General features: G+C 41.7%; 3 protein-coding genes across 5 annotated transcripts; 2 read left to right on the top strand and 1 right to left on the bottom strand.

Annotated features, from left to right (window-relative positions):
• Positions 1-759: 759 nt before the first annotated feature.
• On the top strand, positions 760-4,804 carry ccng1 (cyclin G1). 2 transcript variants are annotated; one of them, XM_005719787.1, is made up of 6 exons: positions 760-983; positions 1,870-2,133; positions 2,221-2,474; positions 2,821-2,899; positions 3,128-3,238; positions 3,659-4,804. In XM_005719787.1, exons 2-6 carry the CDS (start codon positions 1,870-1,872, stop codon positions 3,848-3,850), a joined length of 900 nt encoding a protein of 299 aa, XP_005719844.1. In that variant the 5' UTR covers positions 760-983; the 3' UTR covers positions 3,851-4,804. The 2 variants fall into 2 exon arrangements, with proteins under 2 accessions (XP_005719844.1, XP_013764029.1); XM_013908575.1 differs by having other exon boundaries at positions 1,870-2,034.
• Positions 4,805-4,808: 4 nt separating this feature from the next.
• nudcd2 (NudC domain containing 2) lies at positions 4,809-8,731 on the bottom strand. The gene is made up of 4 exons (XM_005719786.2): positions 8,241-8,731; positions 7,735-7,783; positions 7,312-7,463; positions 4,809-5,162 (listed from the first exon to the last, which is right to left on the bottom strand). Exons 1-4 carry the CDS (start codon positions 8,427-8,429, stop codon positions 5,079-5,081), a joined length of 474 nt encoding a protein of 157 aa, XP_005719843.1. The 5' UTR covers positions 8,430-8,731; the 3' UTR covers positions 4,809-5,078.
• A 239-nt stretch (positions 8,732-8,970) lies between these two features.
• Positions 8,971-16,793, top strand: gabra6a (gamma-aminobutyric acid type A receptor subunit alpha6a). 2 transcript variants are annotated; one of them, XM_005719790.1, is made up of 10 exons: positions 8,971-9,146; positions 9,226-9,332; positions 9,443-9,510; positions 9,906-10,126; positions 10,262-10,344; positions 10,444-10,587; positions 11,578-11,730; positions 11,813-12,063; positions 14,220-14,464; positions 16,440-16,519. In XM_005719790.1, the coding sequence occupies exons 1-10, from the start codon at positions 9,100-9,102 to the stop codon at positions 16,456-16,458; spliced, it is 1,338 nt and encodes a 445-aa protein (XP_005719847.1). In that variant the 5' UTR covers positions 8,971-9,099; the 3' UTR covers positions 16,459-16,519. The 2 variants fall into 2 exon arrangements, with proteins under 2 accessions (XP_005719847.1, XP_005719848.1); XM_005719791.1 differs by lacking the exon at positions 14,220-14,464 and having other exon boundaries at positions 16,440-16,793.
• The last annotated feature ends 6 nt before the right edge of the window (positions 16,794-16,799 follow it).

A 16,799-nucleotide genomic window follows, 5' to 3' on the forward strand; every position in this document is an offset into this window, starting at 1 on the left:
ATATATTAGAGAGAGACATTTCATATTTTAAACTGTACATAAATTCAATTCAGGATTAAATCTCTTTATGTCATAAGATCTATATACTGGGTCTGTGTAGACCTGCTTGGCAGATTTTTAAATCCTAATGTAATAAAGAGTTACTTTATTGAAAAATGAACTGTGTACTCTCTATATTTACTTTGATTTTTAGACAGAAAAGACCAAAGGAGTGATGGATAATGCAGGTTCCTTCCAGATTGTTCCAGAAACTTTCCAGTGGCCCTCAACATAGTATGTTTTTTTTTTGTGTGTGTGTGTGTGTGTGTGTTCCTTAAACTAACATGTGGACCATGGAAACACTTAAAAACATGAATTTGAGAGGAAAGTTTTCTATAAAAGTTGTGTCCCTGTGTGTCTTTTTTTTTTAATAGTTTTCTATGATTTCGACACCCTTTTAAAAATGTAATCTATTTTACTACCCACTAAAGACATTACTGTGTAAATGTTGATATAATTTGTATATCTGTATTTATTTATTAATGAATTAAAAAAAAATTAATCCAATATAATTTATATACCAAAGGAGGCAACTTTATTACGACGCTATTTTGGGTCGTATCCCACCTTCTGACGTGCGATTGGCCCTAATGCATGAATGGGGTGGACCTTGTATGTGACTAGCTAGTTAAATATCCAATTAAAATGTAGAGCTGGTAACGTCACTTGTTGAGGACCAATAGAAAATCGGCATGGTTGGTCATGGGCTTGGTTTTATGCCTGTTTTAACGCCTCAACTGTCCTTTTCCCCATCGCCTTACGCCAAGGGTAGGGGGTGTGCATAGGCAGAAACTAACCTATGCTTAAAACTTTCTTTAGTGAAAGTTCATACTTACACTTTTGTGTGTTTTATTTCTCCATTCACCCGCTTATTTGAAGCGCGTGGATTTTTTTTCACCTGCTCTTTTTTTTTTTAAATACAAAAAGCAACGTAACTGTTTAAGGTAAGTAAACCCATTTTCCTTATATGATATATATATTTTTTTATCTAGTGGTGTTCGTGGCTCTAAACAGTAAATGATGTGTTGCTATCAGCCAAAAAAATGCTACTAGTTTTAGAAATGGATTTTTAGCTAGCGTTAGCTTTGATTGCTAAACAGTTTACGTCGTCAACAAAGAGTAGTTTGTCATTTTCTGGTTTCTCTAATAAAGTATGAAGTTTAACTTACATAGTACTTACAGACTTATGTTGTTGATTCACTCTTATCTTTATTGTTTAAACTGTGTACTGTCACTTTGGTTTGCTGTGCCATGCTTTGCGTTAGCTCTCCTTTGGTGTGTATGGCAGGGACATGTCTCGACATGACGCCGGTCCTTGCCCTGACATACACAAGGCCTGCTGCTGTGATACGGCTACATGTGGACTCACAAACTAGCACTAGAGCTGTGGAACTCGTGTTTTACACACTTTTAGTAGCAGAAATGTCGCTTTAACTAAAAACGGAGAAACTTTTTGAAGCATATCCCTGTTCTGTGTTCGTCTCATTTCGCCTCCTGTTTATATACAGTCATTGCTCCTGTCCAGTCCAGTTTAGTCCAGTTCAGTGACGGGCATGTGTTAGCGGAAAGCTTGTTGCAGGATCTTGTTAGTAAACTACGCTCACTGCATTTGTTTAACCATTTTTGTTTCGGACTAGATGTCCTTTAAATACACCAGTCTAATATTTCAATTACGTAGCAGACAGAGCCTTGCCTTATTAAAGAGACTAATGTTAGAGACTTATGTTAATACTTTATACACAGTTTATGGTCACACAGTTAATTCCAGTGTATCTTTTGTTTGTTTGTTTTTTTACTGTATCACTAAGTTTTATTTTCATGTCTGTGCAGATGATTGACACAGTAACAGGCCCTGTGGCACAGCCCTTTGCAGCCCAGCTGAAGGCCCTGATTGATCTGGAGGGCCGATACCAACCAAAGCTGAGTGGCTTGAGGTTCATTGAAAGCGCCCAGGACAATGGCCTCAGGATGACTTCCCGACTCAGGGAGCTGGAGGTGAATGACCTGCTTTCACTGACCAGGTTCTTCGGTTTCAGTTCAGAGAGCTTCTCGCTGGCTGTCAGTTTGCTGGACCGATTTCTGTCTGTCATGAAGGTTTGTAAATGCAGTACATTTTGCTTACTTTCTTAAAATCTTAGCAGTTGTTCCGTTCTCCAATATCCATTTCCCCATCTCCTACAGATTCAGCCAAAGCACCTTCCTTGTGTCGGTCTGTGCTGCTTTTACATCGCTGTGAAGTCCACAGAAGAAGAGAAGAACGTGCCTCTGGCCAATGACCTGATTCGCATCAGTCAGAATCGCTTTACAGTGTCTGACATGATGAGGATGGAGAAGATCATCATGGAGAAGCTCTACTGGAAGGTGAAGGCCCCCACGGCCCTGCGCTTTCTCCGCGTCTTTCACAGCCACGTCCTGGAGCAGCTCGACGCTGAGAGGTAAGGACAGACGGTCACACCAACCTGCAGGGCTGAGCTATGACTCAACGAGATTATATTTACTCTACTAAAACGTGTCTTCTCATATTTGGTTTGAAAGCTAACACTAACCAAAAAAAATTATATATTTTTTAGCCAACAGGCACAGTCCTTTTTGAAATCGTGTAGACTTTTAGACATGTGACAGGGTGTTAGAAAACAAATATGCAAGTCCCCCCCCCCCTTTCAAACGTTACCTTTAAAAAAAAAAAAAGAAATCCTTTTGGTTGGCTTTTTTATCACTATTTATGTAAGCTGTACTTCACATTCAGTTTGCTTTGACACTAAAAGCATTTTTTCCCTTTAGCATGAAGATCCTGAGCCTTGAGAGACTGGAGGCACAGCTGAAAGCCTGTCACTGCTCATTTGTCTTCTCCAAAATAAAGGTAAGCCAAAACAACTACTCTCTCCACATTGAAAATAATGACTTATTTCAATGCTTTTCTGCGCTTTTCATTAAAAAAAATCAGACTGCTTTTGTCTTGTACACTTCTCATTTGTTGTTGTATCTCAGGTATGTAGGTCATCTGCGTCGATTTGCTTTTAAATGTTATCATAATTTCTACTTTTTTTTTTTTTTTTTAACAAGAGACTCTGTTTGTGTTTCTGTGCAGCCATCTCTGCTTGCTCTGGCTCTCCTGTGTTTTGAGGCCCATGATGAACATGACCCAGAGTACCTTGACAAAATATCTGAGGCCTTGAGCAATCTGCAGCAGCAGCTAAATGTAAGTCCAGCTCTGAGCCTTTTGCTTTAAAGAATATATACGAGCAGTTCAAACTAATCCTTATTTTAAACTGGGCCTCAGAAGACACAAGCCCTTTATGCCAACGTTCTTCTGATTGGTTGCCCCTAGCAGGCAGAAGGTTTAAACAACAGGTCAGTGGGACTTGTGTGCTCATGGCTACACCCGTGTGCCTTATTAGGAATAGGTCCATCTTATCAACATACAGGTCAGAGTAGGAAAAACTGTCAAAATGAGCCTTTGCTCAACTCAAACCAAAATGGCTCGTTTTTAACATTATTGCATATTAGTGTTTTTGTCACAGTTAATATAAGGTGGTGATCCATGCAGTGTAGCTTAATGAATTTTAATGCTTCTTGCCAAGTGTTAAGCAGAGAAAGATGCGACTCCTCTTTCCTGCAGATCAAAGACGGGGATCTGGTTTGCATGCGGGAGCTAGTTGGAAAATGCTTGGCTGAGTACGCCACCACTAAGTGCTGCAGGCCAAACGTCCAGAGACTTCGCTGGACTATTTCAGGAAGAACTGCACGTCAGCTGAAGCACAGCTACTACAAGATCACTCACCTTCCCACCATACCTGAGTCAGCTTGTTAAAACCTGGGCGTCCAAGTGGGTGACTTGACATGGAAAGAAAAATTACAACATTACCACTGTTACATCTTTGTCCTCTGACTGGATGTAACATGCAGTATGGTCACCCACTTACAGCTCCAGCTTTATTTTCCTTAGAGACCTTCATCTGTGATGATGGATGTCTTTAAGGAAATGCCCCCTTTTTTTTAAAAAATCCCTTAAGTTTGTAATCATATGTTGATCAGACACACATTTTTCTTTCCCTATGACAAGGAGTAATTCTTCCTCAGAAAGGTTGAAGTTTTACTTTCTTGGTTGAGCCGTTTGCACAGGTGTCTTGTATGTTCTTGTTTAAATCCGTACCACGGTGTTTGGTGTTTCCCTGGAACGGGTTGCTGGTTTTAAGCTAATAAGTATAGAACCACCTAGGTCCTCAGTCCACCATGTGGAAGAGGAGGGAGAGGGATTTTGTGAACAGCAAAAAAATGGAACCAAAAGATCGGGCCCAAAGTCCTTCACTCCCACCCTAGGTTGCTAAGCTGTCCTGAATGCACACTCCTACCCAAGGTGATGATTTTTTTTTTTTGTTGTTAAGGCGAGGGAGCTCTGGTTTGTACCAGGGAAATGAAGCTAGTGATGATCCTGTTATCTACAGCTCATCAGTGTTTGAGATGAAACGTTACCAACGGTTACAGATGAGTTGTTTTCACCAACTCTTAATTTGTGGACACCGTGTGAAGCGCCACAAATATACTGAGTTAAGTTGTTTTTTAGAGAGCACTCAGAAAACCCCAAAAAAGGTCATTGCAGTGGAAATTCAGGTTGAAATTTATATCGCATTTTCTGTGCCAGTTTCCCTGTTTAGTTTGATTTTAGTGACAAAACAAAATGTGGTCTCAAATTCAAAATGACTGAATACACCATCTGATTAACCTATGTATTTGTACCTTTCAATAAAACTTTATTGAAAAGCTATTGCTGAGTGCACTTTGTTTTTATTAAAACATGTCAGAAAATTCTCATAACGAGAGTTATCAACTTCCTTTGTAGAGCCTTCCCACTCCCCACATCTGGTTTGCACAAAATCAGTCCTTTGAGGACGAGACCAATGATGTGACAGCCAGGCTTTTTAGTTCGTCTCAAGGCAAATTCTTGTCACAGTAGACCGAATGCATCCACTGTTGTTCTGCACATTGTGCATGATGGGCAGAGGTAACTCCTCAAGCATGTACTAGCATCATGGTAAGGGTCACTTCTGTAAGCTGGAAAAGTCTGGACCGCCACCGGCAAAATTCCCAGAGATCTCTGCACCGCTGAAGTCAAATCCAGGATTCTAACAAAGGAAAAAAAAAAAGAGTCAGTAAGACATACTGCTGATTATTAATCTGTAATTAAGATTTCCTGAGGATAGATGTATCTGAGTTTAAGAAACAGATGTAAGAAGACAAACTCGTCACTGAGTGCTCATCTCAACAATTTCCAGAATCACAGCAGTAACACTGCAATGAGTGTTTAATAAAGTCTAAAGACACTTATTAGGTTAGTGATAGTAAATTAGCCACAGGTGTGCACACAAATGGGTGGTAGTCTCACTGTTAGCCCTGCAACAGACTGGTGACCTGTCAGCCTCTCACACAATATCACCGGAGAGACTTCAGCTCATCCTGATTTGTTAATTTAAATTTAATTTAAATAGTTAAGAAGATGAACTGATGGATGGATTTCTTGATAAAGGGCTTCGAGGTTGAAAGCAATGCCTTCATTAACTTAACAGATCATCACCTTTAAAACATTCTCAGGAATGAGCTCTGACAGCCAGACTTTCAGAACCCCTTACAGGTTTCATTACGCAAAATATGTAATATGTTAAAAGTCAGTGACTCACACTGCCACATAATTGCAAGTTAGTAATGTCGCACATTACATCAGAAATCTCTATTGTAATGAGGAAGACATTTTCCAATCTTTCCTTCAAGCTGAAGTGTTACTGATAATCCTACAACTCAAAGAGCATGTCAGCTGCATTTCTGAGAATTAAGGTGGCATGGTTATTTTTTTTCTCTTTAGCCTACCCAGAAATGACCATCACAGAGTTCCCTTGATTATTTCCCTTCATTATTTATGGATTTGCTTCATTTATAAGAAAAACCGATTTATCACAACCTGGGGACTGAGTTATTATTAATGGATTGGGAATGAAAACAGTCAGATGTCTATATTTCAACAATCCAAAACATACTCTCATTACACCTGTCCAACTGCATATCTAATCAGCCAATCACATGGCAGCAACTTAATACAGTTAGCCATACACACACGGTCAAGATGATGTGCTGAAGTTCAAACTGAGCATCAGACCGAGGAGAATAAAGGTCATTTAAGTAACTTTTTTGGAATATCTATATTTCAGAAACTGCTCATCTCACAGCAATTTCCCCACAGACCCACCTGTGGGGTTTATGGAGAATGGTTTGAAAAAGAGAAAATATCCAGTTATTGGCAGCTCTGTAAGAAAAAATATATCGTTGATAGTGGAGGTCAGAGGAGACTGCCCTGACTGCTTCAAGCTGCAGGTAGCAGGAGCTTCAATAACTCAGTTACTACTTGTTACAACCAAGATGTAGAAAAGAGTTTCTCTGGAAACACAACATGCTGAAACTCAAAGCAGATAAACTACAACAGCAGAAGACCCATCCTGTCAGCTAAGAACAGGAAACTGATGCTACAATTCAAGCGGGCTCAAATTGGACAATAGTCTCAATCTCTGCTGCAACATTTGGATGGATCCACGTGGCCCTGTATCAAAAGTTCAGACTGCTGGTGGTGGTGATGGTCTAATGATACTGGAGATAGGCTGTGGTGTTTAAATTATGCTCAACTGGTACTAATGAGCCCACAGACCAAAACCTGAGTATTTTTGCTGACCATGTCAATCCTGTCATGACCACAGCGTACCCATCTTCTCATGGCTGTTTCCATTAAGATAACACACCATGTCACATATCTCAAATCATCTCGAAGCGGTGTCTTGAACATGACAGTGGTCTCAAATGGCCTCCACGGTCACCAGATCTCAATCCATTAGAGTACCTCTGGGATGTGGCAGAATTGGAAATTCACATCATGAATGCTGACAAGTCTGCAGCGACTGTGTGACGCTATTATGTCAACATAGAACAAAATCTCAGAGGAATATTTCCAGCACCTTGTTGAATCTGTGCCATTAAGAATTAAAGCAGCCCTGAAGGCAAAATGGGCTCCAAACCCAGGCAGTTGTAAGATCTTCACCTAATGAAGTGACCAGTAAGTGTATGTAAAGTCTTTAAAAGTTTCCTTTTTAGAAGGTGGTCCTAACCTGGCTGAAAAAGTAGCAGCTGTGCAGTAGAAGAAATGTATTAGGATTACATGCGTACAATATACAACAGTCATTAGGATGTACAGTAGAGTCAACAGTGCTACAGAGGTCAGCGAATCAAACTCACCTCTCGCTGAAACCTCTCCAGAGTGAGTTTTCTCTGCATCTGGTCTTGGACCCAAGCATTCGCACAATACTCCCCCTCCAGCAGCGAGGACCAGCAGTTCCCTGCTTCTCTGTTGGTCTTCATCAGAATGATCCGGATAAGACATTTATCCTCTGAGGAAATGATCAGCAAAGCAAACAATGCATTAAGCTGGATCTCATTAAAGTCTAATTTAGTAATGTCTCCTTTCTATTTGACCATTTCTAATTCAACAATGACATAATACAAAGGGTGAACATAAAGCCCCCAGTAACTTAACATAAGTAACATAAAGACATGAATGGATGAATATCACAACTCTTAACACAGCCAGTCAACAGCAATCGTTAGAGTTATAAGGATAGTTATTAATTCCCATAATATTTCTGTGAGTGTGTCACTTACCTAGTGTCCATGTGGCCTCATCTGATACAGTTGTTCCAAATAGTTTTCCCTGGCAAAAAAATAAAATAAAATAAAAAAAAATGAATAATATCCGTTTTATTCATATCAGCACACCTGGACCTGTTCTTGGAAGAGTTAAAAGACCTGCACATGACCAGAACAGGTCTAGCTGCGTTACAGCACAATACAGTGAAGTTACATACTCTTTACGTACACACAACAGCCCGACTGATTTCATTGTACGGTATCAAAATAGGCGACACTGCTGATTAACTGTGACGTGGACTTTTAGGTCCAACTGTGATAAGTATGACGGAAAGGGGCTACATGAATGGTCTTACAAGGCTGGGTTGGGTTTACTGGTTAGTTCAGTCACTGGGTAAAAGAGGGTGAGAGTGGGGTGGAGCTGGAGGATAAACCAGGAATCGCATTATCTTACTTTCTGCAAATAAAGATCACAGCATGCAGGTTATTCTCGGGACCTGGGAGTCACTTTGGTGCCCTACCTTGAATATTTCCTTTCCCTTGACCAACAGCTCGATGTCTCTGGACCCCAGGTGACACTTGACCTCTTTAGCAGTGGTCCCGTGAGGCACGTTGACTTCAATGAAGACCTCATCCATGGTCTGGTACCAGGAGCCCCATGGCGTCTTGCAGGGGACGACACCGCTCCTCTCCTCGAAGTGTACCGACATGCTACGGCTGCACGCCGGCTCACGGGTCGGCTAACCTCCGCTGACCAGCTTCCAGCGTGAAACCGAGCAGGTCGAAGATACGCTGGAGGCTTGCTGTGCGGTTAACTGTTACAGTTGCCTATATGTTGTTGTTTTTTTTTACTTTAAAGGTCTGTTTTTAAGTTGGTGTATTTTACCTCTCCCTGTGGTGTTTTCCCCTCACAAGCTCCAAATTTCTTCTTCTTCTCAGTCTCGGTGTCATTTCCGGTTGTGAAAATCACGGAAGCTGCAGCGCCATCTACTGCCTGATAGGATGAACCAGTAATTAGAAAACCTTGCTCCTATGAGACACACCATAGACTCTTTAGCTAGGATTTTTCTTTCTTTTTAATGTTACTGAAATGTCACGTGTTGTATTTATTTCCTGTTTTTAATGCTCCTATTTTAACTATTATTAGTTAGTTATTTTAACTAAATAAAGCAACTAAATCCGGAGTTTTTCTAAAAATGGAGTGGATTTTCTAATCTGTTAATTAGATTACACTCCCTGCCTCGTTGTTTCCTGCGTCCATATGCATACCTACTGGTAACTTTAGCGATACATAAGCAGAAATCCTGCTCTGAAGTGGCTCTTTTTTCTTTTTCTTTTTTTTAATTTTATGAACTTGTGAAACCTGATTCAAAACCTAGGATGGCCGTCCCTTCATTAACTTTAGCTGCTTTTATCTGCTGGATGAGGTAAGTCCTGTCTGTGGAGTTAAACGTGGAGCAGAAAGCAGTGATCGTGCGAGTTTAAGGTTTGATTTTCTCTCTGCAGTCTAGGTAATGTATGGGGAAATGAAAAGATATACTCAGACAACATCACTCGCATTCTGGACAGACTTCTAGATGGTTATGACAACAGACTGCGACCCGGTTCTGGAGGTAATTTAAACTTTATGTCCTAATACCTTGCTCCTTCGAGATAAAGACATTATGCAACAGCACTTTTTGTGCTCTTAGGTACATTTTGCTTTTGTTAATTAATGTTGCAGGCGGTGTCACCGAGGTGAAGACAGACATCTTTGTCACCAGCTTTGGACCTGTTTCAGATGTTGAAATGGTAAGATAGTACTTCTGTCAGGAAGTGTGTATGTGCTGACTGTGGGAGATAATAGTGCTTCAGTGACCAGCCTTATGGGCACTCTGCCATGAGACCATCTAATGAGCTTTAATCTGTTTGACCAGCCCTATAACTCCGTTATTGATGGCCTCTAAATCAATATGACAACATGTCAGAGAGCGAGGATCGCTGAGTGGATTGATTAATGATTATCCGGGATGAGTGGCATCCATCACTGCCTCATCGTCTCCCCTCACCTTTCACTCTGTATTGAAATGTCACCTCGGTCTTGTGCGTGCTGATGAATGGACGAAGATAGAAATTTCATTCTTGAATCTGGGATTGTAGTTGTGGGGGTTTTTTTGTATCAAAACAATATTACGTTTGTGCCTCAGGAGTACACCATGGACATGTTCTTCCGCCAGATGTGGGTTGATGAGAGGCTGAAATTCGAGGGCCCCATTGAAATCCTGCGGCTGAATAACCTCATGGTGGACAAAATCTGGACGCCAGACACTTTCTTCAGAAACTCCAAGAAGTCCATTTCCCATAACATGACCACACCCAACAAGCTCTTCCGCATCATGCAGAACGGGACTGTCCTTTACACCATGAGGTGATTTTTCACAGTGAATGTGTAGTTTTGCTCTTTGGGTTTTTTTTGGTTTTTTTGTTGGAGCAGATCATTTTTGCTAAACACAAGACCAAATCAGAAAATTTATCAGAGACTGATCCCAGCTCCTGCTTTCAGGCTCACAATCAGTGCAGAGTGTCCAATGAGCCTGATGGATTTCCCTATGGACGGCCACTCCTGTCCTCTGCGGTTTGGAAGCTGTGAGTATTTCAGACCAACGCTAGCATCCAGGAATATCCAGATTGATAAATATGACCAAACCTTGAGCATGTTGATGTGATATTTTCTTCCTGTTTTAGATGCATACACCAGCAGTGAAATTATATTTACCTGGAGGAAGGGACCAATAGCTTCCGTCGACTGTCCCAAAGAGTCAATGAGTCTTCTGCAGTACGATCTTGTCGGACAGACTTTGTCCAGGGAGATATTCAAATCAAACACAGGTAATGCAAAATAAAAAAACAAACCTATTTTCATAAGCAGCCTATTATGGCCGTAGCCACATATACAAGCATAATTAAAAGATCCACAAGTGTTTATTAATGTTTGAGTAGAAAGGGGTCAAATGAGTGTCTGCAAGCCCTGCACTAGTGTCCATTACTCCCCGCAGGAGGACGATATATAAAAGCAAAGACTTCCTTGAGCCACCATCTAAGATGCTTAAGTGGTCAGGCCCTAATGCGTACCGTGCACCTTAATAGAATAGAATAGAATAGAATAGAATAGAATAGAATAGAATAGAATAGAATAGAATAGAATAGAATAGGCCTTTATTGTCATTGTACATGTACAACAAAATTCTGGGTGCTCCACATCAACTGTGCCGGAATAAAATATAAATAGTAAACCGCTTAAAAACCGTGTAGAACCCCAGTGGATGCTCAGGCGGGGTGGGGGGTGAGTTTTATGTGTGTGCATTTTCTCTTTTTACCAGGAGAAAGCCTCCCTGCTGTGAATCCAGCACATTCCTCGAATGGAGCAGAAAAGGATGAGGCAGGCTCCAAAATGTAGCGATGATACACATTTAAGAAACACAGAGTGAGACAGAGGACGTCTAAATAAGTGTGTGTGAGCGTGCATGATGCAGCACGTTTTCGGTCTGTGAATGTCTGCATGCATGTGTTCAGACAGAGCAGGGCAGCAAACACATAGTGGCACTGCATGCTCTCCGCCAGCCCCCACCTCACTGGCTCCTTCCCCCTCTTCCTCTTTCCTTCCTTCCTTTTTTTGTCCCACTGTCTTCTCTCCTCTCTTCCTATCTCCTCTTTCTTTTGCTCCCTTAGACTTAGCAACCTGTTCCTGTCCTGGCAGCATCAACAACTGGTTCTTTCAGCTGCTATTCCCTTTTGAAGGGCAAGCAAGGGCATCCGTTCTGTGCGACCACGCTCTGTCCCTCACACTCGCTGTCTTCTCACGTGCTGTTTATCTTGCAGGTCACTACTCTGTGCAGGTGGTCTATTTTCACCTCCAGAGGAAGCTGGGCTACTACCTCATACAGACCTACATCCCTCTTATCATGATTGTCGTACTGTCACAAGTCTCTTTTTGGATCAACAAAGAGTCTGTTCCTGCACGCACAGTTGCTGGTATGCCCCCTCTTCCCTCATGCCCAGTTTGATCTAATCTCCCTCTAAATGTGTGATTCATGAATACTCTGCTGCCCTTCAGGCATCACCACAGTGCTGACCATGACCACCTTAAGCATCAGTGCCCGCCAGTCTCTACCTAAAGTAGCCTATGCCACGGCAATGGATTGGTTCATTGCTGTGTGTTTTGCCTTCGTGGCGTCAGCTCTCGTCGAATTTGCGGCAGTGAACTACTTCGCCACCTTGCAGGCCCACCGTCTGAAGAAGAAGGCAGCCAGACAGGAGAAGCTTGAGGTCCTGGCCACCGGCAGCGATGATGATGACACAGTTTCGGTAAGCAGTTTTCATATTAAAATGTAGAAAAGCTGTATATAACTTCTTTAAAGGGGAACCCTACTGATCTTTCCACCAGAGGGCCTGATAAATGACTCAAAAATGAGCAAATTTTATTGGGGTGAGAACAGAATGAATCCTCTTTAGCCAGCTCCTCAGCTCTGTGGGATAATGGTTACAAGCGACATTTACTGTTAAGAGCCAGAAATGTCTTGCTTTTAAAAGAAAACTACTTTTTACATTAAATCGATCAGAAATAACAAAAACTGATAAATGGAATTATTAATCATGATTTTTAATGCATATGTGGGTGGCATATCCAGCAATCGCGACACTAATGGCACTTTCATCATCTAATGCAAGTTTATAATGCTGAAAACATTACACTCACACTAATACAAGCGACGACACATTTAGTGAGTGAGTGTGTGAGAATTCAGCCCCTGTGCTTACACTGTAGTTTTAAAAACCCCACATTTTTGTAGAACAGTCATTATTCTTGATGTGAGAAATGAAGGCTATTCATGTGGGACCCTGACATAAAACCTCTGGTGTGTACTACTTCCTACACAGAACAGGACCGCGGTTTCTAACCGGAAAAAAAAGAGAAGTGGAGATCTGAGCAGCCGAGTCTTTAGTCTGAGAAACGAACACCTCACAGGTCCTCAACTGGCAGCTTCATTAAAGTGCCAGATTGTAGTGGTTGGAAAGAGAGTAGTACACTCCTTTGTGTGAATTTTCTTTTGGGCACAATTTCTTGTGTGGTATAATCTTCATTCAGTTGGAAAAAGACCAAATTTATTTTTTCAGGTTGATTGTGAGACTCTAATCAACTCCACAGGGGCTCAAGGTCCAGACAGTCCTCAGTGGAGTTATCGTAAATGAGAAAAATTCTTTTTAGTGATAAATCAACCTTTACATTGGATAAACATAAAACAGGTAACATAAAATGTCAACAGAACAAACAGGCTTTTATAGATATTCCAATAAAATCATTAAATCAAGGATTTATAGTTCTAATTCCATCAGTTATTAATTGTTATATTAGAGCAATTTGCTTTTCTTTCAAAACCATGGACATTACGGAGTAACCATAATGCTGAGTGGTAGTGTAAGTCTCACAGTGGTGTAATGGAGCAATTCTAAATATGTAGTTTAGATTAACCTGATCTTTTAAGAGATAATCCATTTTTTCAGCAAAGCAATAAAGCAAAACTGTATACTGTATGTTTTAAAGGCTATATCTGGGAATGCACTTAGTCATTTTGTTACTAAGGAGGGATATGTTGCCAAGATGCAGTGAGTTTCCAGTTATGAACATGGAGACTTGTATACCCTATAGGCTACATCTTTATAGCCAGTTTCATGAGTTGACTGGATAAGTGTTGTCTTAAAAAAATTTTTTTATAGGAACACAATGCTCAGTTACATCATCTTTTCCGCAGTGTATTTACAGCGCTAATAATGGCGAATCTTTAGGTACAGAGCCTCTGAGTCTCTAGTTGATGCAGTGATGTTAGTGACGAGCAGACAGTCAGCAGCTGCAGAAGCAGAAAAAAGAAACCATGTCACACACACGGCTCTTTTTCTATGCATTTCCAAGTAGTCCCCCTGCCTCTTTCGCTCTTCTCACTTAGGGCACACCATGCATTAAAAAGTAATATGGGCTGTTGTTACTCTCATCTCTGGGCTAGCTATATACTGTCTGCTTTATGCTAATACAGTAAGCCACCCCGGTGTCCTCCTGGGACCTGCCTCACGTGTAGATCTCATGGTTAGATGCTCGCTTTAAAAATAGCTTCAGTGTGAGAACAGAGAGCAGCTCCAGCACTCCTCCCCGTGTGATCTCACAGCCATCATATATGCATCCTCAAAACTTCCTGCTGCTTCCTATAGAAATGTAGAGATGCATGCCATGGCGAGAACGCTCCTGTGGAAACAAACACGGCTTGCAGCCTTGCATACACGACACTAACATGTTAGCATGTGTTCCCATTTATAAATTTGGAGGTTAAAAATCTGCCCCATCTCTCTTTTTTTCTTTTTTTTTTTACATCCACCCCCTCCCTTTCAGTGATTACCACAAAACCAACACTTACCTCATTTTACTTCTTTTCGCTTTTCCACAAAATCATTCCTGCTACTCCCCCCATCAGTCGGACAGCAGCCCCCGGGAAGGCCTGAAGAGGAGAAACCACTCAGTGAGCCGCAGTGAGCCAGGAGATATTCCCCATCTGCCCATTTTTCTCCAGCAGGGCTCAGCCATTCCCCAAATCCCACAGCTGGCCGGCACCAGCCCTATTGATGCGTATGCCCGCATCCTCTTCCCCCTTTCCTTTGCTCTCTTCAACTTGATTTACTGGTATATCTATCTGGTCAAGGACACAATGGAGAAGCCCAGGTAAACATCCTGTTCTTAATTACACTGGTACATCTATTTTTCTCTATTTGTTATGTCTAATAGGGCAAAGGCAAAGTATATAGAAGTCCAGACATTTAAAAGGTAAGTAATCATCAATAATTCGTGGAAAAAAACAAGGTGGAAACGAAATGCGTGATGCCAAGCATGAGCTTATTCATCTGTGCTAGAGAGCTCCATTTTGGTCCAGACACCACTAAGCACAAAACTAAGACACATCTGAGTACATCTGCTAAAGGCTGCACTTTTATTTCAGTACATCAGAGAGGAAATGGGCACCACTGGCTTTTGCCCTAACATGATAAATACATTTTCCAGTTCAACAACGAGTTTCTCTTCTTTCCTTTTCACGCTGCTTAAAATAACAGGTATAAATAAAAGACATTGATTTAAATTAGACCACAGTCCCCTTCAAGATGGTCTCCTTGAGCAGCCCTGCATCGTTCCTAGCGTTCCTGCTATTTATGGAGCTCAATATTCAAGTTCTAACCTTCATTTTGTGGATAATTACAAGCGACAGGAGTTTTTAAGCAGATGACTCCACAGAGCGCAGCCAGGGCTTTCACAGGGTTGGATCACAATGTCCTGAGAGGTCTGAGGGAGAACATGCGCCGTTGTGCTAACAGAGGATTCAAAATGCAGGGGTTTTAGCCACAGGACACAATCTGCACTCACTCTACCCCAAAATGAAATTTTACTTCAACAGTGCACCTTAACAGACTCACACATGCCAAAGGGTTTGGACAGGACATCTGATCTGGGGAGCAATCTAAACATAGCGGGGGACATAAAAGTGGTGCAGCGCTGCACAAGTAGACTGTGGGTTTGCTGTTTTGAATATATTCGTAAAGATTATCCAGACAAGATAACCTTATGAAAAAGACACAACCTTTCAAATGTATTTCTCCTTGTTTACATCTCAATGTAAATGGTTAAATCCTACCTTCTGAGTCATGCTGAAAGCAGTGAAAATGGCTGACATAGAGCTGGAGGGTATCCAGTATTCTGCAGATGAAGTTAAAAACATCTTACGGTAAACAAAAAAGACAAAAAAACTTGTACACGCATACTTAGTCCGTGTCTCAAAAAGCCACAATCCTGTCTTGCTAATATAATAGTTTCAGTGGAACCATAACTACCCACAGTTTTTGTCAAACACTCATCTAGGCAGTAAAGACATCAATAATTTCTAATGCTGAAACAGCCCCGGGAGCTGTAGGCGAAAAAGGAAAAGAAAAAAAAAGGAAAAGGAGAATGATGTTAGGTGGCGTTGCTGCTGCATTGATGCCAGCACTGAGGCTTTTATCATCATCATCATAGATTTACAATACAACAACAGGCTGGACTCTCAGCTAACTTGAGAGGAAAGTAAGCATCACGCTCTGGTTTCTTTTAAGTACGGTTTACCTGAGGGAGGGTGGCTGTGTTAGTGACAACAAACCTAAGTTTACTTTGTGCATCAACCACACGAACAAGCTTCTCTTCTTCACTTTCCCACCTATAAGTGAGCCGCTTATAGAGCGCAAAGCTCCATGTCCAAGAAGGAAAAAGAGAGGTACAGTACAAAAAGACAGAGAGAGGCTGAAGGAGAGATGGTGGGGGAGAGATCTGTTATGTAACACTGGGGAGTGCAAATCTGCTCATCATGCTTCTCATGTTCCTGTCAGAGAATTTTTATGGTTGTTTTGTTTATAACGTTCTGCAGAATAATGAGAGAGACAAGATGGAGAGCATGAGAGCAGCTGCATCACATCTCTCCCCCTTTATATTTTCGCCATGTCTCTCGCCTGCTACTTTTTTCTTTTTCTTTTTTTTTAAGGAGAGGACAGGGAGCACGGTAACAGTTTTGGCTGTGCAGTATACTGCAGAGAGAGCATCTCTGAATGTGGAAACAGAGAGGCTTCTGTACACTCTGCTCACCCCCCCCTCTCCACTCTGCTGTATTCTGGTGTTGCAGGGTTATGGAGCTAGACTGAGAAGACCTGGAAAAGGGCATGTGCAGCCTGAGAGACCTTCAGCATCCAGCCGGCTTCACCTCACCCTCCTCTGCCTCAGCGAACGAGCTCTCAGCATTCACTGTGCTCTCATCTGACAGAGGAAATGAATCAGAAACTCATTTATTCTCCCGCTGCACATCTATTCATTTCACAGGCTATGACCACTGCCCACTTGTGTTCTGATCAGTAGCTGAAGAGCCGCCCTTTCACGGGCCTCGGCCACTTTAAAACCCCACCGAGGCACACATGACAACTTCTGAGACCCCCGGACCGAAGCTGACGACACACACACACACACACACACACACACACACACACAC

The sequence above is a fragment of the Pundamilia nyererei genome, unplaced genomic scaffold, assembly GCF_000239375.1.
Source record: "Pundamilia nyererei isolate P.nyererei 1_Seehausen unplaced genomic scaffold, PunNye1.0 scaffold00001, whole genome shotgun sequence".
In the NCBI taxonomy this organism is placed as follows: domain Eukaryota; kingdom Metazoa; phylum Chordata; class Actinopteri; order Cichliformes; family Cichlidae; genus Pundamilia; species Pundamilia nyererei.